General features: G+C 34.4%; 1 protein-coding gene across 1 annotated transcript in view; it reads right to left on the bottom strand.

Moving 5' to 3' along the window:
* Nucleotides 1-27,575, bottom strand: part of CTNNA3 (catenin (cadherin-associated protein), alpha 3) — a 1,271,003-nt gene that overhangs the window by 78,271 nt on the left and 1,165,157 nt on the right. The window contains exon 15 of the mRNA XM_004680853.2: nucleotides 16,486-16,667. Within this exon, the coding sequence (XP_004680910.1) occupies nucleotides 16,486-16,667 (182 nt within the window). The remainder of the gene's footprint in view (nucleotides 1-16,485; nucleotides 16,668-27,575) is intronic.

Below are 27,575 nucleotides of genomic sequence, written 5' to 3'. Positions count from 1 at the left end.
ATTTTTCCTCAACACAGGAATAACCCCGTTAAAATTTACTAGACATTAGGCATCTGCAAGTAACTCATATCATGCAACAACAACCAAAAAAAAAAAACCTACTCAAAAAAGGGCAGAAGGACTAAATATGCACTTCTTCAAAGAAGACATATATATGGTTACAACATACCAAAAAATGCTTGTCACTTATAATCAGGGAAATTTAAATCAAAACAACAATGAGATACTCCCTCACACCTGTGACAATCTTTTATCAAAAAGACTGCAAATGACAACTAGTGAGAATGTAGAGGAAACATTCCTATAGTGTTGGTGGGAAAGTAGACTGATCTCATCCCTATAGTAACGTATGGAGGTCTTTTAAAATATTGAAAATAGGTAACTTTTAAAATGTTGGAATGCATGTTCTCAAAAATATACGAAATAACCAGTATTCAAGAATATGTGGAAAAATGGGAATGTAAATTGGTACAACCACTGTGCAACATATTAATGAAGATCCTAATCCACAGATTCAGCTATTGCTCTCTAAGCATTCAGCCAAAGAAGATACTGATTCGAAATGTTCACTGCAGCATTATTTACAATAGCCAGGATATGTAGAAAGAAACTACATGTCCACTAAGAGACAACTGAGATTTTATTAATATATACAAACACATATAATTAACATATACACAAATGTACACATTCACACAATACTCAGCCAAGATGAAGTCTGTGACATTTGCACAATATGCATTTACCTTGACGATGCTATACCAGGAGAAATAATCAAGTGGAAAAGATATATATGATACAATTGACTCATATAGTCTTACAACTTAACAAGTGAACAATCAGACATAACAAAAACAAACTCAAATACAGAGAACAGATTGGCGGTGGTAGAAAGGTGAGATACATGAAAAGGGTCAATTGTGTGGTGACAGATGGAAAACTAATCTATTATCAATGAACATGTTGTAGTGTAGAAAGATGTTGAGTTATAGGGTTTGCATCTGAAATGCATACACTACAATAAATCAATGCTACCTTAATAAGAATGGAAAACAGAAGTTCCCCCAACACATAAACTTAGGAAAACAAAAAGGCTTGCAATAGACCTTTGGCTTCTTTTCTTGACTGATTAAAACTAAAATTGGCTCATATAACTTCAGACTCAAGCTGTTCTTCAGACCTCTGCATGTCAGAGACATGTACTAGGGAATCATAGAATTCTACTTCTTGTTTCTACTGTGGTCTTATGAAATATGTTGATAAAGTTTGAGACAGACATTGGAGTCAAACTGCTTGAATTCAAATCTCATCTCTAGCATTCATTATCTGTGAAGCCTTTAATTATTGATATACTCTTCATTTTCCAGTGCCTTAGTCTATAAAAGAGTAATGATATATACAGGTCAGAGGATTGTTTCAAAGGTTAAATGAACAGAAGAATTTAGAATCTGGTTGGAGACACAAAGGCATTTAATAAATTATTATTAACTCTATTTTCCTCAGAGGTGACCTGGAAAATCAAACTAGATGTACATGTACACAAGATTTGAAAGGTCTCTCACTATTTCCCTTAATCATATCAGTATCTACGGTAAAGAAGAGTTGAAATGTTTAAGTGTAAAGAGTGTTAGTTGATTCAATATTAATTGAACCACCACATGAAAATATTTAAATACTATACAGTTGGGACTGGTTGATATTTTGAGATTCTCACTGTACTTCCTCTCAGTTGAGTTATTATCAATCTCTGATTCATTCTGCAGTAGAATTCTGAGAAGGGAAAAAAATGAAAGCATTTATTATTGCCTTTCTGGGACTCATAACAGTCCTAGGTATATCCTCTCTAGTCCAATTCTTCACACTTTTTACCAAACTTCAGTGGCAGCAGCAAGACAGGCTCAGTGATGGGAAAATAGGCTGTTTACTTAGGTAATTTGAAAGCTATGTTCCACCCCTTACCTTCACTGTGTAAGTGCAAATTGAACATTACTTTCACCATTTACTAATTTTAGATCACTTATAAAACTATTTAGTGAATATCAAAGAGAACTTCTTTAACTGCCAGTTACTTCAAATTTTCTGTAGCCCAGATATTAGTCACCTGAATGAGCAGAGAGAGATCAGTTTTAGCCAATTCAAACTCATGGAAGGAAAACAGAAAACATCTATAATCAACAGTTGTCAACTTTAGATTAAGATTACAAAATGAGAGTGCCTAATCCTAACCATTAGACTGAATAGTTTCATTCACAGCAGGAACATAAGGGATCAGGAAAAAAAAATACAATAATTTTAATAAAGTAAAAAAGAACATAAACTAACAACTATAAACCAATGACAATCTAAAGGGGAGGGAAGGGGGGACAAGACCAAAATGGGGGTGGGAGGAGCAAATGGAACTATGGTGATGGCACATGGGTGAAGTGGTGGTGGGAAGTTCACCGGATTACAATTGAGGTGAAAAAAAATGTACAAAATGAAGAGTAATGGTTAAAAAAAAAAAGAAAAAGAAAAAATATGAAATGAACTGTGCATCTCCAAATCAGAAATTCTTTTACTTTCCTTGAACACTAAATTATATTTTAAAATCATTTTCACTATTTTAAATCACTTTTAATTATTAAACATATCAAAGTCAAATTTATGTTCTACTCTTGACCAGTGAATTATACTTTGAATACTTGCTTTTATGTTTAAATCTTGTTTGTGCTTTTTTACAACCAAATCCTCTTTCCTCTTTTTTTGCCTTTATTTTTCACCTCTTTCAAATTTTACTTCTTTGTGCACACATGCATACATGTATAGTGTGTATGCCTATATGTATACATATAGAAGTTGTGTATGTGTGTGTGTATAAACATAAACTCAAATTAAATATAGCTCAAAACAAGCATAAATGATAACCAGATGTATTAATGGAAAATGAAGCATTCAGAGGAATCTGTAAAACAGAAAAGGGTACAAGCAGGGATGAAAGGGACATTCCAGATAAATATAGAATATATACAGAGGACACTCAAAATATCCTTTCCTTTTACCTTCAGACTCCTTTGTGTGATATCTCGGTATCACTAAAATTTAGAATGATAGAGCCTCTCTGGTGGCACAAGGGGTTAAGTCTCAGTGCTATGAAGCTGTTGATAGCCACTGTTGCAAGGATTTGATCCCTGGCCAGGGAGTTAATTCATGTGACATAGCAGACCTCTTCTGTTTCATCAGCTGCTCTCCTCAGCAGTGTATTTCAGTCAATCCACCTATTATGCTTCCCAATCTGTCTTTGGTGAATTCTCTCTACCTCCCAACCCTCCACCTCTGGGCTACATTCCAGTTCTTGTATGCATGCATAAATAATTCTCTGAAAATTTAGAATGATCCAGGAACAAATAAAAAAAATCTTATAGGACTATCTTAGAATAGGACAATTTTAAAATATATGATCAAAAGAAAATAGGGAAAATCCCACATACAAGAGAATTAATAGTAACAATAGAAAAATTAGTAATATTTTCCATCTCTCTGTAATAAACACTAAAATCTCAGTAGGAAATTTTGAGGCACAATGAAATCTTTTTACATGAGGTGCTTGGAAGATGCATTTATATAACATATTTCTTTATGTGTTTTTGTTTCTATTGCCAACATTTGACGGTAACAACCATATGTCACTTGTCTTATATTTCCACAGTGGAGCGAGGACCTGGCTCACAGTGAAAACTCTATAAATGCTTAATTATATGGTAGGGTTAGGGAGGGGGTGGGTATGAGGGACGGGGAAAACATTTTTTGTGTATATTAACTGATCATTTAAAAAAATGAACAGGAATCTTTTGAGTAGAAATCAAAATGTACCTTGTATTCAAATGAATGAAACAAAGCGCCATATACTTTTCTATATTCTGATGTATACACGCCCACACCATCGTTCCTGACATACCCACTCACCCTCCCACACACTCACATTTGTAACTCAGAAACTTACTGAAAAGTAATTTTAAATGGTATAAGTGAATAGAGTTTATAGTCAAAAATCTTTATTACCTTTGCCTGATGCCTGGCCTTTCAGAGGAAAGACTTAAACATGTTTCTATATAGATGTGTGTATGTATGCATGTATATTATAGAAAAAAATATTTTATAATATATGAATATACAATATTTATAAATCTAAGTTATATGAACACACACACACATAGAGACCAGTACTGAGTACATATTTAATATTAACAGACAGATGGCAGCAAGCTACACAAGGAGTTATACATGCTATTATTTTATCCATCTGATGAATAATATCAAACCTATATTTTAAGCTGGCATTTTTTTTAAAGATTTATTTATTTATGCATACAGAACTGGGGCACAGGCCAGAGGTGCAGGGCTGGTGAGAGGAGTCACCAGAGACAGAGTGGGGAGCAGAACAGATTGACTGATGATGTACACTGCTGAGGATCAGCAGGAGATTCAGGAGAGGTCTTCCGTGGCATGTGGGTCACCTCTGGGGCAGGGAATCAAACTCATGCTGAAGTGACTTTAGCTTCTTAGTGCTGTGCTTCAACCTGTCATGCCAACAGGGAGGGCCATGAGCTGGCATTTTTTAAACAGTTCAGAGCAGACTAAACTGCAAAACTAAAATTCTTCTCAACTGCTATACCCTGATGTCCAGGTTCAGTAAGTCCATAAAGGGGTCAAAAATAATGTATAAAAAACTTCTCAGGTAATTTTGATTATAGTTTGGAACAAATGTTCTAACTCATTCCTTGGTTTGTGTTAAAGCTATTCACACTGCATTGGTGAATTGATCTAGAGAGTTTAGATGAGACCTATTTAACTTGATCTATATTGCAGAGATCTATAAACATGTATACAAATTACACAGTTCTAAATTTTAAGATAATTCAGATTTTAAACATATAAGTCTTCTAGCTCTTTATAGGAAAAAAATGTTTATGACAAACCCAATTTTTTGGATCAGGATAGTTCATATACACACAAAAAATATGATTAAAAGAATCAACACTCAGATTGAATCTGATCTTATTCTAACTAGCAGTTCAAGATTTTATGCTGCTAAGTATCACTTGACAGGTCCCTTCAATTAGTTTATATGGTTTGGCCACTGCCAAATTCCTCACAGTGATCTTAATCCAATTAATTTTCTCTTCATTTGCCTGCTGAGTGAAGAAGTATCCAATCTTAAACCAAACCTTAAAGGTAAATATAGCTTTAATACGAAGAAGAAGAATGAGAATTTCTTTCAAGGACGCTCACCAGTGCATACCACATAGTAACATGGCATAAATATGGAGAAATGATACACTCTTTTAGTTAAGATGGATTCAAATACATTAAGTGAAACTAGTTTATGGTGCCCTGCCTCATAATTGTGCAATCTTATTTTGAAATGAATATGAGTTCAGTGCAGAAAAAGGTCTTTAATTATGAACTTCACCATGTTGTTGTTTTTATAAAAGTAATATTTCTGATTTTTCACTCAGGCTGTTAGAATACTCAAGACTTTCTTTCATACCAACCACTTGTAGACTACTGTATGTCTATAATAAAGCTTCAGAATAATAAAAGAGTAACAAATATGAAGAGATCAATAGGTTGATTTGGGGAGTTGTTAACACAGATTTAGTTTTCATGTATCAATGAATAAATATGGTATGCACAATCTATCTGTATATGAAACATTTGCATATTAAGAGCAGCCTCTAAGACAACAGATCATTTTCTTGTACTTAAAGTTTCCTTCTGATGATGATGGCAAATTTTCATGTAGGAGGAACTGCTCAATTATATGTTCAGGTGGGCTGAGGATACAGCTGATAAGAATCATCTTCTCTCATGTTTTTAATGTTTGTGAAGGCAATTTCTTCATGGCCATTTCACTCAGTTCCACCATTCTGTACCCCAGACTAAAAGCCCAAATTGCCTCTTTGAAAGCATTTTGAATATTTACATAACTTACACTCACTAGGATATATATTTGAGCTTTTATTTTCTGGTGCTCTTATGTGAAATTGAGACTAATATCACCTGCGTAATTTCAGAGAATACTCGGGAGCATTACATTCCATATAGAATGGGTAAAAACTTTAAGATATACAATGCACTTTTAAAACTGGAAGGTATCAGTATTTACATTAGAGCAGTTAGGGTAGGAGAACAAAGTTAAAACTGGTTCCTCTGTCCTATTCTCTTTTTGTTTTGGACAACATCATCCACTAAATGCAGACTCCAAGGATCGCCTTCTCCTTTATTCCCTTTATTTAATCAGCAATTAATTTTTGTTCAGGTTTTCATTTAAATAATTCTTGAATCTGCTCTCTCCGGACTTGTTACTCTGATTCTCAGATCCTCTAGGATCCCTAACTCCTTTCCTGTAGTTCTCAAATCAATCTTCCTTATAGTGGAAAGACTGTGTGTTCAAAATGCGTATCTGCTTACAGCCATTTCCTGCTTCAAGTGCACACATGGTTCCTGTCCATGTTTCTCAGTATGGAAAATAATTCCATCTACAGTGAGACAATTTTCTATTCTCAGTCTCCCATCCACATTCTCGGCCTTCCATCTGTAGTCAGATGATGCCAAACCACTTACAACAAATGTTGTCTTGCATGGCTCTTTTTCATACCACTCACTCTACCTATAAAGCTCTTCTATTTTTTACCCTATCTCCCCCAAGCCTTAGCTGAGAAAGTTTTTCCTTAGTGGTATCTTCTTCCAACACAGTATCACCATTCTTTAGCACTTTTTTACTGCTCCATATCTAGTTGTATCCTGGTACTTCCTAAATGTAAAGATTGGTTGATTTATGTGTTGATCTCTTCTAAGGGAAATTCAGTGAAGGCAAGATCTTTGTGATATTATCTCTAGGTACCTATGTTGTTGGCACAATAAACTTCAATAAATACCTACAACATGGGGGTGGAAGAAGCAGTTAGAAAATAGATATCAAAATTAATATAAAAATGTAAGGGGGCCCTCCCAGGTGGCGCATCAGGTTAAAGCACAGCACAAAGAGGCTTAAGCCACTTCCTCAGGAGTTCGATCCCCGCCTGCCCCGTAGGAGATCCACATGGAGAGGCAGACCTCTCCTGACCCGCCTGCTGCTCCCCTCAGCAGTGTACTTCGTCGATCTGCCTGTTCTGCACCCTACTCTGTCTCTGGTGAAACCGCTCACCCTCCACATCTCTGGCATGTACCCCAGTTCTCTACAAATAAATAAATCTTAAAAAAAAAAATGTAAGGGAAAGGTGACAGAGACATTAGAAAAAGGCAAAACAACAAAAAATACAAAAGTTGGCCCTCCCTGGTGGCACAGCGGGTTTAAGGGCAACACTGTAAGCTAGTCTTGGCAGCTTCAGTGCGCGTTTGATCCCCGGCCCTGGAGTTGACCACATGGCACAGCAGACATCTCCTGATACCCTCCCCACTCCGCTGTTCCCCACAGCAGTGTACCTCATAGATCTGCCTGTTCTGTTCCCCACTCTGTCTCTGGTGAATCCTCTCACTGCTCCTGCACCTCTGGCCTGTACCCCAGTTTTGTATGCATAAATAAATAAATCTTTAAAATAAAGTGTCATTATTTAAAAAGTATGAAAGTTAAGAGAAAAAAAAATCACTGATGAGCCATAAATATAAAGGTAATATAGAACATGCAAATGTCATGGAGATAAGTAGGAGAAGAGTAGAAAGAGAAAGAATGGGTAGGTGGAAAATAATTGACAAGAACAATCCCAGAGATAATAGAATTAGGAAAAAGCACAAAAGATGGTCACCATGGAAAACACCAAACATCAAGTATTTATTTGGCTACTAGGGGAAATAAAGGAAACACAGAATAATGACAGGAAGATAAAAAACTTAATGACAATACAAAGATAAGGATATTTAACAATAACAACTAAATAAAAACACAAGTGAAGCATGAAAAGTAAAATAAGGAATGTAAGCAAAAGTGAAGCCCCACAGACAAGAAAGAAATTATGATTTGGAAATCTATTAGAAATTCTTAAATACTGGACCATTCTTTGTCTGTTGCAATAGAGAATTTCCTAAAAAAAAATAGTAACTTAAAGTTAACTTTCTTTATGAAAAACAATAAGCAAATGTTGAACGCACCATCAGAAATTATAATGGCAATGCAGCCACAGTCATACTATAAAATTACTCATGTAATTTTTTCAGGGAATTTTTCTGAGTAGCTATATTAAGTGAGCTTTGCTCTCATTAAGAGCAACAGTGATTCAGTTATCTGCCCGTAGCTATAACAAATGAGTCACATTTGTTATATAAGAAATATAAGTGTTCTTTTCCATCTGCGAACTGTATAAGTCTGCTAATCCCCACTGGCATCAGAATCGCTTCATTAGATAAGAAGAAAATTGAAAGAAAAAAAAAAAAAAGCACCATGGGCAGATGATCTGAAGGCTGTCAAAGTAGGCGACACCGTGTGATGTGATTTACCTTGACATTTCTCAGTGGTCCATTACAAGTAAGGTGGTTGCTTTTTCATTTGTGGGTTGCAGTTGCCTCAGTTATTCAGTTATGCAGTTGCCTCAGTTATGTCCGTGCTCTGCAGCAGAGGCCAGCCAGTCACACATGGGTGACGAACTGGCAAATTGACACTGCCGAGATGTCTCAATCTGATCTTCCTAATATTTTTAGAAGACAGACCTCGGGGTTATGAGTCATGGTGTAGCTCAAACGTAATAACTACTTTTTACACTTCATTTTTCACTCACTTTAATAAAATATTAATCATTTGGGCCCTCCCTGGTAGCACAGCGGGTTAAAGCACAGCACTAAGAAGCTAAAGCCACTGCAGCATGAGTTCGATCCCAGACCCAGGAAGTTGACCACATGGCACGGCAGACCTCTCCTGACCTACCCGCTGCTCCCCTCAGCAATGTACTTCGTTGATCTGCCTGTTCTGCTCCCCACTCTGTCTCTGGTGAAGACTCTCACTGCCCTTGCACCTCTAGCTTATACCCTAGCTCTGTATGAATAAATAAATAAATCTTTAAATATATATTAATCATTTGTATACATCATAGTTAATGTCTATGTTATGATAAAAATATTTCCTGTCTCTACTATCAATCATTGACTATACTTTCTCTTTTGCCCATCTTGGTGAATTTGGCCCATGTCCTTTCTGTTTAAGTTTTTGTAATTTTTAATAACACTAAATTGCTAGGGCTTTTTAACTTTGCCTAATCACATATTTTTCAAAAATTTAATTATTTGAAAATCACCATCATTTGTTGTGTTCTTACTCTTTACCAGGCTATTTTTATATGCATTGTTTATATAGCCATCACAGCAAAATTTCTTCATGTGCGTTTTACTTGCTTCATATTAGTGACACAAACAAATCAAAATTAAGAAAACATAAATATAGATATTTGACCCATAATAAAATACATAAAGGAAACATGACTAATATGTTCTATAAAGTCAATATCAGAAATGTCTTTGAGTTCAACCCCAATGGAAAGAATGACAAAAGCAAAAACAGAACTACCTCAGATTAAAAACTTCTACATAATGAAAGATTAAAAGAGCATACTACCTACTGGCAGAAGAAATTTACACATCGTACAACCAACCATCAATTAATAAACAGACAATTCATCCAATGTAACAAATAAACCAACAAACTAATGATATCAGTTGCAAATCTGAGTAGACAATTTTCCCAAAAAGATCTACAGAAGCCAACAGATACATGAAAAAAAAAAATGCTTATCATCACTTCTAATAAGGGAAATGTCAATCAAAACCTCAACTGAATATTATCTCATACCTGTAAGGAAGGCATTCAATGAAAGGACCTCTAACAAGTGTTGAAGACCATGTAGAGAAAATGAACCTTATTCTGTCCGTGCAATGTAAGCTCTTGGTTCCATTTTGGAAAGTGGTCTGGATTTGCTTTAAAAAAAAAAAAAAAAGCCAAGCGGGCCCTCCCTGGTGGCGCAGCGGGTTAAAGCACAGCACTGAGAATCTAAAGCCGCTTCTGCATGAGTTTGATTCCCCCCTGCCCTGGAGGTGACCACATGGCGTGGCAGACCTCTCCTGACCTGCCCGCTGCTCCCCTCAGCAGTGTACTTCTGTGAGCTGAGTGTTCTGTTCCCCACTCTGTCTCTGGTGAAGCCTCTCACCACCCCTGAGCCTCTGGCCTGTACCCCAGTTCTGTATGCACAAATAAATAAATCAAAAAAAAAAAAAAAAAAAAAGCCGAGCATGAAAGTACCATGTGGATCCATAGAAACCACCTCTTGTGTTTCTATCAAAGTACCCATAAATATCATTTTAAAAACTGTATGTTGGGCCTCCCTGGTGGTGCAGAGGCTAAAGTCTCAGTGCTATCAAGATATCACCAGTTACTGCAGCACAGTTAGATTCCCAGCTAGGGAGGTGACCTACATGGCACAGCACACCTCTCCTGATCTACTCCCTCAGCAGTGCATTTCAGTCAGCTTGTTCTGCTCCCTAAATTGTCTCTAGTGCATCCTCTCACCCACTGCACCTTTGGCCTGTACCCCAGTTTTTGTGTGCAAAAAGAAAAATGAAAATAACTTTTTAAATAAAAAAATGAAAGTAAACTGCACATTCCATAATGCTTACTGTGCTACTCTTTACAATTGCTAGGATAAACAGCCTATTTGCCCACTGATAAAGGACTGGCTAAAGATATGGCTTACAAGAGAATGGGATACTATTCAGTTCTAAGGAAAGAAGAACTGCCATCATTTACAGGAAAAAAAGAAAGGAACTCTTGTAGGCATTATATGAAGGGGATCCAGAAAGACAAAGACAAATATTAGATGACTCCATATATATAAATAGTATAAGTAAACAAGGCAGATGAATTGACAAAACAATTTAAATATTGTACTAATTATAAACAAAATGTATAGACATTGATAACTACACTGTGGCTTCTAGGTAATAAAGGAGGTGGGTGGGAAAGGAAGGACAAGAGAAAAAGAAAGATTTGATACCCTATTTGACAAGATTTCACTCTTAATAAAAAAAGAAGCTTTAAAAAAATAGGCAAATAACAACAGTCACGGACTTTAGTATCTCAGAGTTTCCTTCTCTCTGTAACAATTCCTGGTACAAACACCTGAACAGTAAAGAAGACTGGGTGAAATTCACAATCTGAAGCCCAAACTAACACAGAATAGGGTATGGTTAGATTTAGATTTTATATCAGATTTTTCTTTTTTGGCAAGATTGAGATCTGTTCATTGTGCAGGCAATCGATGACAAGTAGATCAAAATATTCATGCAAATGGGTTTACATGATGGACCAAGTGTTTTAGGCTATATAAGAAAAATGAGGTAACTAAGAAACTTGGTAGGGTAGGGGGTGATTCAAACACAAAATAGCCTGATGAAGGTGAGGTGTTAAAACCTAGTGAAATTGAAAGGTTTGGAAACAGGGTTGGGAATTTATGATGCCAGATATGGGAGAAAATATCCTATTGTAAAATATACTCATCAAAGTATTCCAAATGAGCAAATAAATTCCATACTGCTTTAATAAGTGTTCATCATCAGCCAGAATGACTCATAAAATTAGATATATTCTCAAAGATCCATCCATTGGAATAATTTACTGTTTTTGCTTTTTTTAGCCATTTTAAAGTTATTTCTTTTTTTAACCATTTTAAAGTCATTAGACCACTGATTTAGATACAGATTATCAAGAGTTGCTTTTTTTCTCTAAAAATATTTTATATTGCTTATACAAAATATTTATCCTTCATTATCTCAAAGTGGTTATTACTCACATTTCTGAGAGACTGAATATACAAATACACAAAATACACAAATATAAAAATAACAAAAGAACGTTGAAGACTAATGTGTGTTGCAACTAGTTCAAAAAATTAAATCACAAGTTCTATGGTAAATGATGCAGAATGCTTAGCACTGAGACAATTTGCCCCTGATTTAAATTCAGAGATACTCATAAAGCACAAAATCTATCTAAAACCAATCACATACGATGTCCTGCTTCTAGTTAACCTCGCTTGCAGGTTCCCTGTGTTAACACCTTTCAATCAGAGCTACCTGAAGTTTCCTTTTTTTTTTTTTTTTTTCATTTTAAAACTCTTCTCCCTTGTCTTTGAGTCTCTACCAAAAGTAAATGATGGTGACTGGCTCCTTTGCCACAGACAAGTTCTGAATCAATACTTTCAGTATGTTCTCATTTGGGCGATCTTCGTAAAACCCTGAAATTCTAACAGTTTAGTTCCTGTATTCCAGGACAATGTATAATTCTATTATATCCACCAAAAACTCTGCAGACCCATATAATATAGCTGTTTATCAGCTGGAAGTTGACATGCCATTTTCAATTCACCAAATTCTCTGATAAATTCACAACAGACATTGAATACCAGATTTCAGGTTAAATGTGTCTGTGCTCACTCAGTTAATTCTAATAAGCAATTCCTAAGATATCATATACACTTAATATTTCTCACTGCCATTTCAGAATATATGAAATTGGTTTCCATGTAATTCATAGTGGGCAAAAAGAATGATTCTCCTTCAGTTTACAGCATTTCTCCTTGGTGTTAGCGAATCTTTCCAGCGATTCCAGACTAAGATGCCACAAATAAAATCAAACCAATTCTTTACAGAGAAGATAGTCAAATGATAAAACATCATAATTAGTCTTAACAGAGATAAAAAGCATAACCATTATTGTATAGCACTAAAAAATGACTCTTTTTCTGATATCACACTTATTTTAAATGTTTCTCTAAAGTTGTAAGCTAAAAGGCCAGATGTTATTTTTCAAAATCTTAAGTGATTCACATTTTATACATTATGCTCTTACATACTTCTATATGTATTTACACTTCTGTGTACACTTATTATATATGGGAAAGAAAGTTCTGAAGCCTTTTCAAGTAAAGCAAACTGCATTTCTCTGCCTTTATAGATGAAATCATAAGAATTTTTAAAAGAGAAAAAATGAAACGTACTAATATTTTGTACTCCCTTTGCTATGTGGGCTCAAACATTTAAATTGCTTTTTGCTGTTCACACATTATATACACATTAAAATATAATTGTTTTATTCTGGAAAACAGAGTAAACTGCGTGGAAAGAGATTCTTAACAATCAAAAGGACAAGAGGCATCCTTAGAACACATGAATTTCATACATTCTAATGACTTTTTCAGAAAGGCTTTGGTTCTGAAGCCCTAGTTAAATAGACCCAAGTAAATTTCTGCCCCCTCCTGCTGCTCATTTTGGATTCTGTCTCTTGGGATTGTATCTTAGATAAGGAAAATAGAGAGAAAATTTTTCTTACATACAATTCTAAGTCCTATGGTGGGTGACGCCTAGGGTGAGAAAAAATGTACCTCCATTCTTAATCACATTCCTTACATATTCTCTGCAGCCTCCTGGTGTAGTGCATAGTAAATATTCATCAAATTTTTTATTCTTATGCTTCTCGTTAATCATGAAATAAAGAATATGGGAAAACAGCATTCTGTGACAGTTCAAAAGAGATAGTTTTTTTTTTTTAGTTTTGTGATGTTTTCAATATGCAGCTATTTTTACATCTATTCAGAGGCTAGTGTGCACCAAATGATTGAGTGTGTTGATAAATACAGCACTGCCAACTAAACATGCCCCTTATTCCCAGAGGTCACATTACAAACAAGCCGAAATAGCTGCAATGAAGGAATTGTGATGTGGGTAGACCTAGAAAATAGCCAATACATAAAACTGCTAAATTTACGTCTCAGTAAAACATTACAGTGTCTGAAACTCTTGAACAGACCTGGAGTAAAACAAAGTAAACAAAATTTTAATACGATTGGAGATTTATAGCCATTTATAGGAGTTAAACTTAAACTGAATGTGGATTTGTTCAAGCACAAAAGATTATAAGATTCCAAAATTCAATTCTGTTCCTCCTCCTTTACTGAAACTTAAGCATACACTATTCCTAATGTGTGGATATCTTTGGCAGTGATACTTACAGACTGTGAGAAGTTTGGGCTGTTTAGCTTTTGTAAAACAAATAATGTTATCTATTTCTCAATGAATTATCACTTTGTGGGGTTGTGAATCCTCTTCTAACACCTTAGCTGCCAATTATGACACCCTCAAAGTCACTGAACATTTTTTCCAAAGTCAGAGTTCAGCATTCTTTTCCAACTCACTTATTAAAATATGGCAGTGATAAAACATTCATTCCTTTAAAACATGCTCTGTATCTATTCATTCATATAGATACAGAGCAGGAAAAACATTTCATAACTTTCCTCACTCCCTCTATTTCTGATGAATTCTATAACCCCCCCACACACACACATACATACCATGTACAAATGCATTTGCATGCAGTTTAAACTTTCTCTGCTTGACTGATTTCACAGAGCATAATGCCTTCCACACTCAACCATGTGTCACAAACAAAAGGGTTTCTTTTCCTTTTATGGCTGCATAATATTCTCTCATGACTAGAAATAGAGCTATCACATTTTATCCAATTCGGCCTCAATGACTGAACATCCAGGTTGTTTCATATCTTGGCTATTGTGAATATTATATATATATATATACTTCTTTATAGTAAGTAGTGCTGCATCCCAGTTTTGAATCTTCCTCTTCCCTAGGCAGATTATCTAATCCACATAGTTTCTCCTCCACAATTATTATACAGTAAACATTCCTTAATGCAGATCATTTTCCCTTAATGGAGGTCATTTTTTTTCCTTAATGGAGATCATTTTTCCTGAATGGCTAAGAATGGGAGAGGTTTAGATATATTCTGATTCTTTATTTCTCTAGAATTCTTAATGTCTTACTTATATCTTTCTTCTCAATCAATAGCATATTGCCAGTATTATTTGTCTTACATTTTCATTCCATCAAAAGTGAAGATTCACTAAGATTCAACCAAGACCATGCTTAAACTCTCTCTACTTGGTGTTGTCAAGATCAAGACCTCTGTATTTTCTATAGTTTATTATATATTTACACTTCACTTATTTTTATTAAGTGCTTTATTTTGTTGATTTGCTACCCTCCATCACTACAGAATTAGGCAATGACGGAAAGCCAATAATAGCTTTGTTAAAATTTGGTGTATATTTGTTAACCGTAAGGTAATTTATGGGAGAAAAGCTAAATAGACTTTTCTCCAAAGACATGCAGATGGTCTATGACCACATGAAAAAATGTTCATCATAATATGTCATCAAAGAAATTCAAATTAGAACCATGAGATACTACCACATGCTGTTAAGAAAGGCCCACATTGAAAAACCAGAAACAATAAATGCTGGTGAGCATATGGAAATGAGGGAACCCTCTTGTCTGTTGGTGTGGGTGGAGACTGGTCAGGTCCTCTGGAAAGCAGTTTTGATTTTTATCAAAATATTAAAAGTAGATCTATCATATGAATCAACATTTCCACACCTAGGCATCTATCCAAAGAATGCAGAAACACTAATTCAAAGGATATATGCACACCCATGTTCTTATACATTGCACCTACATTCATTTCAACACTGCTTATAATAGCCAAGTTATGGAAACAACCTAAGATTATAACAACAGATGAGTAGGTAAAGAAGATGTAGTATATACCCATAATGGAATATCACGTCATTGCAAAAACAGAACTAAATCCTGCCATTTATGATCATGTACATGTAACTAAAGGGATCTGTGCTAAGTTAAATTATCAATTTGTTTGGAAAAAATGCAAATATGATGCACAGAGAAGATTCTTGAGGAAGATGAAGATGGATGGTATAGCGTGATTACAAAAAGCATTTTTGGGTAGTTTATAAGAAACTCTGCCATGCTTGTTCATAAGCAACACATCTAGAACTTCATATTAACAATTTTCTAAATCAACAACTTTTTATATTTATTTTTTTAATTTTATATGTATTTTACATCATCCTCCTTTTTGTACAATGTACACTTTCTTCTCTCAGATGTAGTCCCCATATAACTCCAACCAACAATTCACCCATGCACTACCACCCTAGTCCCTTGTCCTATTTTGACCCTTCTCCCTCATTTTCTCCTGCAGTGTCTTTGATTTATAGTTGCCTGTTAATATTTTTTAATTTATTAAAACTTTCTTTATTCATGATTCCTCATTTGGTTCCCCTACATTCTTCCTGTGAGGGAAACCATCCAATGTGCTTCCACTTCTTTCTGATTTATGTAACTAAGCATAATCCCTTCCAGCTCCATCTATGTTGCTGCAAATGGCATGAGTTTATCTCTTTGCTGAGTAATATTCCATGGTGTATATGAACCACTTCTTATTGATCCAGTCATCTATTTTTGGCATTTGGGTTGTACATCATTTTCTTTTCTTTTTGATTTTTTGTGTCTTCCACTCAGAGAAACTTGGGGTTTTACTAACATTACAAATGTTTCTAGGCACATGCAACATGTAATTTTCCACATATTTACCTTGTGAAGTCGGTCATCTCCATCATTATCATGCACATCTTCTTCGCCAAAACAATGATATCATTGCTTGTATCATCCCATATCTCTATCTCAGCATCCAGTTTGCTCTTCACTTTCTTGAAATCAGCGACTTGCTCAGCAATCTTTTCCTTTTCTGCTTCAGGCAACTGAGTCATCTTAGCCTAAAACAAATAATACTATTTATAATCATTCCACTATATCAAAATCATTAATATCTTACTATAAAATGCTAATAAAACCCGCTCAGTAATAAACAGATGTCATAGTTCTCATTTATGTTGTATAATCAAAATCTCCTAGGTTTACTCTTCATATGAAAAATCTGTTGAATTATCATTGTTTGCTCTAAAAATACCATACTACATTTCAGAATAACAGTGTAGAATTTAGCACCTGACATGTTTAAATATTTTTTTAAGGTTATTTATACAAATAGATTTAAGGCCAGAGGTGTGGAGGTGGTGAGAGGCTTCACTAGAGACAGAGTAGGGAGCATAACAGACAGATTAACAAAGTACAGTGCTGAGGGGAGCAGCGACAGGACAGGAGAGATCTGCTGCTCCATGGTCACCTATGGGGCCAGGGATCCAACTAGAACTGAAGGGGCTAGCTTGCAGTGCTGTGTCTTAACCAGCACCACCGATGGCCTAAATCTTCTTAATATAAATGTGAGAATTTGCAAAATATTGTTAAAAACATATGCTTCATTTAATTTTATATGCAAACAAATGGAAATCTAACATTTTTTATTTGAAATAAGACTATATCTTATATATACACCCACACAAAGATAAAGATTCTTACATGAACACTGAATATATACCAGTTTAAAAAGTAATAATATACACAATTATAAATTATGTGAGTACATATATTAAGTCATAAGAACCATATGGCATGAAGAGTAAAATTATTATGAGCAGGGTTTATTAGCGCAATCCCCTATAAGTGGTATTCTACCAAGTACAGTAAGCTTGATGTGCTGTATATTACTATCCTTTCTGTGTGTAGTATTTTGAATAGTAGACAATTTGCTCAATTTCCACTTACAATCTAAAATGTAGGAAGGACAAAAATTTTATTCTCCTAAACTATGATACTCACAATTTTAGCACCTACAGCCTGGGGCTATGTGTCAAATAAAATGAGAACCTTGATTTGATAATACCAAAGTGACAGAATTTCATAGGTTTATATAAACTGTCTATACTATATATAAGGAGGCTGCTAATATAATCATCTATATTGTCAAAAAAAGAATCTGTGCATAGCTTAAGGATAAATCATATCCATAAATGAAACCGATGTATTTGATTACATTGACATATAGAATATGACATCTACAGTGCCTTTCTATTTCTGGACACCAATTTCTAGGACACCATATATGGGGAAAATAAAGGAAGAAATCGCATCAAAAAAACTTCACAATATTCCAGATACAAGCTTAAGAATACTTAGAACACATTGAATCAATAGTGTACAATAGTAGAAAGGCTTAAATAAATGAATGGAAATAATCAAAGCATGAACAATGGAAAATCTAACTAAAAAATAAAAATCAGGCCCTCCCTGGTGGCGCAGCGGGTTAAAGCACTGCACTAAAAAGCTCAAGCCACTTCCGCATGAGTTCGATCCCTGCCTGCCGTGCAGGTGACCACAGGGCAAGGCAGACCTCTCCTGACCCTCCAGCTGCTCCCCTCAGCAGTGTACTTCATTGATCTGCCTGTTCTTTTCCCCACTCTGTCTCTGGTGAATCCCCTCACCCTCCGCATCTCTGGCCGGTACCCCAGTTCTATACGAATAAATAATTTTAAAAAATGAAATAAAAATTAAAGACCCAACATCAAGTTTGTCGGTTATTACACTTGTAAAGCTAACTCAGAGTTTAAAATAACCCGGTATCTGTGAAATGTTAAGATTAATTATCTATGCTTCAGTTCTTACCTAGTAGAGAAAATGAGGTTTTTCTGACTTAAAGTTTGCTCTAAGTTCCTTAGCATGATGCTTGACATATATTCAATGTCCAATAAATGACAGCTATTTCTTATTCAATAAGAATTTTGTCAAATATATTCATAAATGTAGAATTTAAAATTTGTTTTATTTTCATTACTTATTTCTATTTGAAGGCTTAAATTAAGTTGTATGGCATTAGAATTTTAATCGATGAACACTTTCTTAGGATTTGGAGACAGTTTGTGGTTTCTTTTCTCAAGAAAGGTGCCTTCTTGATACATAGATTGAAAGAGGAGAAATTTTTACACTGTTGACATAAGGCAAAGCATGTAAATGAAGACACAGCTCACTTATATCTTACATTAGTAATATGCAAGAACATTATGCAAATGACAAGCTACCAATCCATTGGACTAGATCAAAGATAGAAATAAATTTTCTGTCTTGACTACTACTCACTATCATTTTCTTTATTTTCAAAAGAAGATAGTTTGAAATTTTCAAATGATATATTCAGTTGGGCCTCGTTTCTTTCAGTCTGTATCTAAGAGTACATAAATTCAAAATTTTGGTTAAACAATTTTAAAGTGCATCATAGAAAACTCCTCACTATCATCAAAGAAAAGTTAGTTAAAATTATTCAAGAAAGGATTTGATTACATGTATTCCAAATTCCATCCCTTGGAATACAACAATTTCCAATACGACCTTGAGGAGAGTCACTTAACCCTACTGTCTATATTTCTTCAGAAACAAAATGACAGTAAATTACAACTGCTACCCACCTGCCATGCAGGAAACACAGTCGATTACTGGATAACATTGAATCTGACCCTGTCACGAACAGGAATCTCATCGGTTGCACTCGATTTCCTTAATAACATCTCAACTCACATGGTGAATTACAATTGACAGACCTTTCCTTCTGACAAGATAAGGGCCCAAAGTTGGGCAATAATTTACAAAATTAAAAAGTTCTAGAGAATTCTGACTCACGAGGAGAACAACAAGAGCAAAACATTAAATTATAGACTGACACCTTTACTGAAGGTTTTTAGTACTTCTATGAATGATTTATTATATGCTATCAATCAATTTCAATCACTATGAAAATTTCAAAACAAGGCTTAAAAGAATGCTTGACATTTACAAGTTCTGATAAAAACTTCTTACTGGACTGTTTTGTGTAGGGTGAGCAAAGAAATTGACAAACTTAATAAAACTCAGTTAAGTTAAATCTTTGTGTTATCACGAGTTGACTATATGCCTCAGCTCAAATCTATAGAGTAGAACTCTGATGTAAATTGCCACAAGTTCTCTGAATCACTGGCATCTGAATGCATTTAAATTTAATGGCAACTGATTTGTAATTTGTTGCTAAAGACAATGAAAACTTATGTGACATTTTAGGTACTTTACATATATTTAAATATCAGCTTTGACTGTAGCCCTGTGAGATAGGTATTATTATCTTAATTTTATGGATTATAAAGCCGAGTATTTAAAAGTTTAGTGATTTTTCTCAGGTGTTAGAATCAGCATACAAATCCAAAGACTCTGGGTCTAAAGTTATCAACCTGCCAACAACACAAGAAACACTGCTCATAATATGCCAAAATGTCTATATTCTCTTTGATGGTATTTCTCTATCATTTCCTACACTTGAATGCAACTATTTACCAAAATATAGTATTTTTCAATATCTATTTTTTTTTTATCTGAAACTGAAAGCAATCCCTATTTACTTCACAGGCCACTTCAGAGATGAAATGAAATTAATTTTTTTTTGCATTTATAAATGATAACAAATGGCAAGTGTCGCTTGCACAAATAATTTCAGTACTTCATTTTGTTACAGGGTAGCCCAGAGTGGACAGGGCTGCCTGTCTGTGGGGCCTCACCTGAACGCTCACAATTCAGTTATACTGCAGGTACACACAAAAGGGTCAATAACGGGTTTATTTACAGAAGGGGAAAGGAATAGGAAACAACCCAGGAAAACAGAATGGGATACAAAGTAACTGAAATACCTTACCGCTAGGCTGACTGAACACACGAGTCACTAGGTCAGGAGAGAGCCGTTTCCAAGCAAGAGAGTGTGAGATGCAATCACACCCTATTTATCCCCCAAATGTCCCAGAATTCCTTCCTGCTAGCCTTGCCCTTGGGTCCTCACAGTTCTCTCCCTGGTACTGCTGGGAGTTGTAGTTTCCAATCACTGGAGTTGTGTGTAGGGTCCAGAAAGCTGGAGTAGGGGGTGGAGTCCATAAGACTCTGCACAGTTCCTTTAGGACATCCTTCCCCTTTATGCAGTGACTTCTCAGAATTTTATTTCTAATGTCATTCTCTTTTTCTCTCCCATTATACTATTAGGCATATCCAAATTCCTGTGTCAATTTTAGTCTAAAACAGGATATAGCAGAACTTTTATATAAAATGATGGGTGGATGGATGGACAGATACTGTTTTGTTTTACAGGCTACTACCCTACAACATTATCCAACTCTGCTGCAACTGTGTTGCAAGAATAGCTGCAGATACTGTGCATGCCAACAAGTATTGCTGCATTCCAATAAAACTTTTTTATGGACACTGGAATTTGAGATTCATGTAATTTTCATGTGCCATAAATATTACATTCACTCCAAAATCTTTTTCAACCATTTAGAAATGTAAAAAAAAAAAAAAAAAAAAAACACAAATCCTTGGTTCAGAGGCTGTACAAAAATAGTTGTGAATCACATCTGATCTGTTGGCTATAGTTTATCAATGCTTGCCAAATCCTATTATGTCCTTTTTATTTCAAAATAGGTATACCATATGATCCCATGATTTTACTCCTAGGTATATGAAGAGTGTGAAACACTAAATTGAATGGACAAGAGCACTTCTATGCTCATTCTGCACTATTTTCAATAGTTAGGGGGAAAATATATTTAACTGCCAAAACAGAGGTGAGTGGATTAGGAAAATGTGGTAGATATGCACAATGGGATACTACTTGGCTATTAGAAAAAGATGTCATTTGTGACAACATGACCCTAGAGGCTACTATGCTAAGCTAAATAAGTCAGAAAGAGAAAGACAAATACTGATCATTTCATTTACACATGGAATATAGAGAAACAAAACAAGGGGCAGATAAAGACCAAGAACTGTAGGGAAGCCTCGGTGTTGTCTGTGTTGTGGCAACAAACTTCCTAAGATGTGATCCTATACCTCTGGGTCATATACATTATAAACCGATGCTACCTCTATAGTTTCCTTTAATTTTAAAAAGAAGTGGAAGAAATGTAAAAACATACATTGCCTGAAAGAACAAAAGAATAATTCAATAAGAAAATTATATGAAGTCTATGAGAAAATCTAACGAGCACTACAAATCCATTTATTTTGTTTACAACTGTCATGACAGTTGAAAGTGGGAAGCTATTAACTTTTACTTTTGCACGTAAGTTAACTAGCTCAGTTACCTGAATTCCATGCCCCAGTTTACAGTAAATTGGAAGTAGATGGGAGTTCTGTACTCTGACTCTAACGAAGGAGAAGAAAATCTATTAAAGAGGAGACAAAGCTCAGATAATTGGGAGCCTTTGGGTTTTGAATACACTTTCCTACTGTAACACCACATTCCTACTGTGTCTTTGTATTATAGCACTGTCCAATTGTGTGTGGTCACAATACTGACAATGAGTCATTTACAACATCATCTCCCAGAATTCTCTGTTTTCTGGCTGTACAGCACAGTGATACAGCACCATTCCCGCACCCAAAGAGTTTCAAATCTCCTGGTAAAAAATTATCAAAATATATTTAGAAATTTTTGCTTGATAAGATAGGACATATGGAATGTAATTTGAAAATCAATTCTAGTGATGTTGTTTTATAAGTTTAAGAATATATTTTTTTGGCCTAAAGTAGCTTGTTCTATAAGAGTTCAATGATGTTAGTGTTTTACAAAAGATGATTTTCATATTCATGTATAACTAATTAAAATATTTTGCTAAAGATACAAATCTTAAATAGTACATTGACAGTGTTTTCAATATCAATTTCACCAGGAGTTTTGAAACTCCTTGGGTGCAGGAGTGGTGCCATATCATTGTGCTATATAGTAGAAAAACATCAACACATGTATGAAAAAATTCTGTCTCTGATAATCTTCACATAATTTCTTAATTTTATAATGTATATAATTTTATAAAATTTCTACATGTATTAAATTAATGACAGTGGAGCATTGCTCATGTAATCACAGAGAAAAATACTTATATTTTTGGATAACACATTACTTATTTTCCATTTGCCTCCTTTTAAAAAGTAAAAAAAAAGTATTTTTTATCAATTTGTAAAATTCACAATTATATATTTCTGTAGCTACATTTAGACCAATTGTTAATATTTCTGTTCATTTGTGATAAAAGATTGATGGCCAATTAATTTTTCTATATTTTGTAATTTAAATAAAATTTATAAAATCCTTATCATATGTTCCTTGAGAATTCCAAATCCCCTCGCTAAGATTTCTCTGCATTTCTGAGAGCTTAGATCCAAAAAACCACCTTTCTAGCTGCATTCACTATCATTGAGCTATTTCTTTTGTTCTCATGTGTCCATGCTATTTATTGCCTACTTTTTATATTGTGGAGCTAATTTCAATATCTACTGCTAACCACCCAGGAACCAAAATGGACATTTTCATGTCCAAATATAATACCGGGAGACCAAATTTCAGAGACAAAGGAGTTTTCTATTCCAGCTCACTGAACACCCATTTCTCATTTACTGACATAGTAGTGGGTCTTTGAAAAATGAAATTGTATGCAACAACTGAACAACAGTTTTCAAAAGTGTATCTTGTCAATAAAATACCAGGTTATCCCCACAAAAATGGAACTCCACTACAGCAGTATTAATTTTGTATACTCCCATAGTCTCAATACCTTGAAGTTTACCAGAAACTGAATGTGATATCTAAAATTCTAGATTACCTATATGAAAATGAAAGCATACTTCTTAATCCAATAAATGTAATTATGTGGATCGTATCTAAACAGATGTTTCCTAAATAAATATTTCCTTAACTTTTGAATTTTTAGAATTAAGGAAAAACATTATTCTTCAACAATTTATCTTTATCAAGTTGAATACTTTATTTGCATGCATACTGCATATTTCTATTCTCCCTAAGCCTCCTTAAGCTAAAGACAAATTTAATGAATCTCTAAATGAATTATAAACTATTTCCTCAGAGACAAAACTCTATAATTTAAAAATAAAATATCTGGGACAAAATATAAAATATAACGTCAAAGGCATCTTTCAACGCTATGTAGCTATTATATAATTATCTACTTATGTGTTTATTATGTTTTTTTTTTTTTTTACTTAATAGAATGCATAATAATCGAACTAAACTTCCTTGGGATCTTATAAGATAGGGTGCTGGTACACTGATTTAAAATTGATCCCCAGAGGCCAAGACATTCTGAACTCTCCTGACAAGAATCATCAGAAACAAACTCAGAAAACAAGTTAAAATCATGCCAAGGAAATATCTCCTTAAAATACAACCAAAATGCAACTAAATATATCATTAATCTTACATTTGCTTATCACTAAAGGGTACATGATTATTCATACACTTGCATTATTAAAGATGGACAGCCAAAAATCAATCGCATTGGTGGATTTAAGAGAAATAGACTTTCACACACAGCAGAGTCAGAGTGCAAAGATCCCACTGATCACATCAATTTGAAGGGCAAGCCTAAGAAACTCCTGATTTGAGGGGAGAGGGAATCATATATTTCTAGTTCTCACACACTGAAATGGAAAGGACAGATCCCCTAAAGGCTAAAGGTCATGATATGATATTGTATACCAGTGATTTGTCACAGCCAATGTGTGGTACAATGAAGCCTTTCTCCCTGATCATAAGGAAACTGTGGAAGTTTGTACTCAACATCATGCCTCTACTGCTACCAGTTACAAGACCAGAAATACAGTTCTGTCTAGCAGGGAGCTTAGCTATGGCAAAGTATAAGAATAAGCAGGGGGCACATCAGATTCTTGATTACATACTAGGGCTCCTATTAGTTCCTCAGAAGACAAGAATAACTACACTGACTGTCAAGACTTAAAGGAGCATGAAATTTATAAATTTCAACAGTTGCAAGCATCAGGCTTACTCCCCTTTGTTCCTTCAAGATCCAGTGATATTTATTTTTCAAGCAAGTTGCACCAGATGCAGACAACTGTAACTGGGTATGGAACAGGGATCTTACCACTTGGACTTTGTGCTCAGATGAGAACAGGCCCAGTTACAATGGGAGATGGTACAAAGTAGTTATTTTAGGCCAAAACTAACCCTCTCCTCTCAAGATGTTCAATAAAGAAAACTCCTCTCCCGCCCCCCAAACAGGCTCCTCTCTCCAAACTCAACTTGAGTTTCTGAAGAACAAAACAGAACTACAAAATGAGAATCATAGTGCCACCTACTGGAAAAACATCAAATGTTAGAAAAGGTAAAACTGGCTGAATAAACTAGACCATTCAGGATGTCATCTATAATGACACAGAAGTGGGAAGTCTAATAGACAGTGAATTTAAATAGTTATTTAAAATAACTTATTAATAAAATCAATAAAATCCATCAAATGCATGCAAACACATTACTAAAATTAAACAAGTAACACAAGAGATTATATTTTTTTACAAAGAAATTAAAACTTATATAAATATCCTAAACTCAAATGCTGCTAATGAAAACCCCAATGATTTCAGTGAAAAATCCCAGCATATCAAGGTGGCTTGTTTTCAGAAAAATTAATTATAATGAAGCCAAAATTCCAGTAATAACTCACTTTCAAAAGTAGAGAGAAAGTAGAATATTAGAAAGCTAAGAATTGTCAGAATTCACTAAGAGATGGGAATACTGCCTATACTAGAAGGCAAGGAACAGGAAAGGGAAGTAACAGTTGACTGAAGAAATGAATTGTTAAGAATTTCCAAAATCAATAGAAAGAACTAAATATATAATTCCAGGAAGCTGACGGAACAACCAAATTTCTAAATGCAATAATACCTGCAGCAGGACACTTTATAAAGTTACCACAGTCAAGGATACAGAAAAGATATTAAAGGTTGACCAGGGTCAACTATGTAATTATAAAGGTAGTCCAATCAGGGAGGCTATCCTCAGGTTTCTCAGCAGATGTTCTTCAGAAGAGGAGAGAGGAATATCATATTCACAATCCCAGCCCCAAATAATCTGTCCTACAAAAGTATCAATCAGATATGATGGAGAAATACAGCTTTACTGCTAATAAAGTATTGACAGAATCTACCAATATCAGATTCACCCTATTTGAAACAGTGAAAAAAATTACTCCACTAAAAGAGAGAAAACCTTAAACAAGGTGATATTAATACAGAAAAAAGAAAAAAAACTTCAAAATGAGACAAAGCAATAAAGATGAAAGAAGACATTTAGCTCATCAAATGATGACAAGTTGATATGAATATTAAAAAAAAGTCTTTAGATATAGTTTGTTATAAACCTGGCAGTAACTAAAACCCAAAAGCTAGAGCATAGACATTTGGAATAAAAATGAAGAAAATGAGACAATCACTAGGGAAGACCATCCAAATGAAAAGGCAAATAGAAATATACAGAAAAAAAATTGAAATAACCAAAAATTTAATAGCAAGGATTATGCTCCAAACATCACATAAATGTGAGCAGACTTATCACTCAAAATAGAAAGTGACAGGTTGGAAAAGAAAGCTTGATCCATCTATATTATGCATACAAAAATCCCACTGAAGATCTCAAGGCAAATATAGACATGAAAGTCTGGAGAAAAGTCTTTTAAATCAAAGTACTAAAAAAAAAAAAAGGAAAGAAAACAGTAACTATTTTTCTAATATCTGACAAATGTGACTTTCAGCCAAAAGACGAAACACTCCATCCCAAGAGAAATGTACAGTCTTCTTGAGTGTACATGGCCCATTCCTAAGGATAGCTCACATACTGGGACACAAAAATACTTACTAAATGTTAGGATTGAAACCATAGTCAAACATCTTTCCTGACCACAAAGATATAAATAAAGCTAAGATTCAACTACAAAAAAAGATACTGGAATACCACATTTCCAATCTGTGGAGACTAAAGGAAATGTTTCTAAATAAGTCTTGCATTAATGAAGAGAAGAAAAAGAAAACATTAAAATAAAAAATAATTATTTGGAGACTAACAAAAATGATGAACTACTATAAGATATGGGAGTCTGTAAAGAAAGACAGAATTAGGAGGTAAGATGGTAGATATACAGTCAGAACAACACAAATAAAAAAACCCCTGAAATTAACAATCTAAATTCACATGTAAAAGAACTAGGAAAAAAAAGGAACAAAATTTTAAAAAATAATAATCGAAACATTAAAATTTGAGCAGAAATAAAATGAAAACCAAAAAAAAAGAGAGAAAGAGAGAAAAGTTGATGAAAAGCTGATTTATTGAAAAAGTAAGTAAAAGTGAAAAACCCTAACTCAACTTACTGAGCAAAATAGAACCAAAATAATGAAAAGAACCAAAAATAAAAGTAACAAAGTTGCAAGAGATATCACAGAAAGATAAAGGTTCATAAGAAGCAACTATGAACAATTATATGCCAACAAAATAAACAATCTAAATGACATAGGAACATTTTTAAAATTATACAAATTTCTATGATTCAACCAGTATGAGACAGACAGCTTGAACAGAACAATCCCAAGCACAAAAGCTGCAAGAGTAATCTACTGTCCCGAGAGGAGGAAAATAAAGAAATAGGATCAGATTGCCTCACTAGCGAAATTCACCAAACTTTCAAATAAAGTCTGATACCTATGCTTCTCAAACATTTCCAAAAATTGATGTAGATCAGGACCCATACGCATTTTGAGGTGAAAGTTATACTGGTAATGAAATTAAACAAAGATGGTCTAAAAAATAGACCATATAATGTAAAAGGAAAATGCCTTCAATAAATGGTGCTGGGAAACTTGGACAGTAAAATACCAAAAAAGAAAAAATTCACTAGATCATTATTTAACTTTACACA

The sequence above is a fragment of the Condylura cristata genome, unplaced genomic scaffold (assembly GCF_000260355.1).
Source record: "Condylura cristata isolate star-nosed mole 26May11 unplaced genomic scaffold, ConCri1.0 scaffold00011, whole genome shotgun sequence".
Lineage (NCBI taxonomy): Eukaryota > Metazoa > Chordata > Mammalia > Eulipotyphla > Talpidae > Condylura > Condylura cristata.
This window is presented reverse-complemented; position numbering and strand designations above follow the sequence as displayed.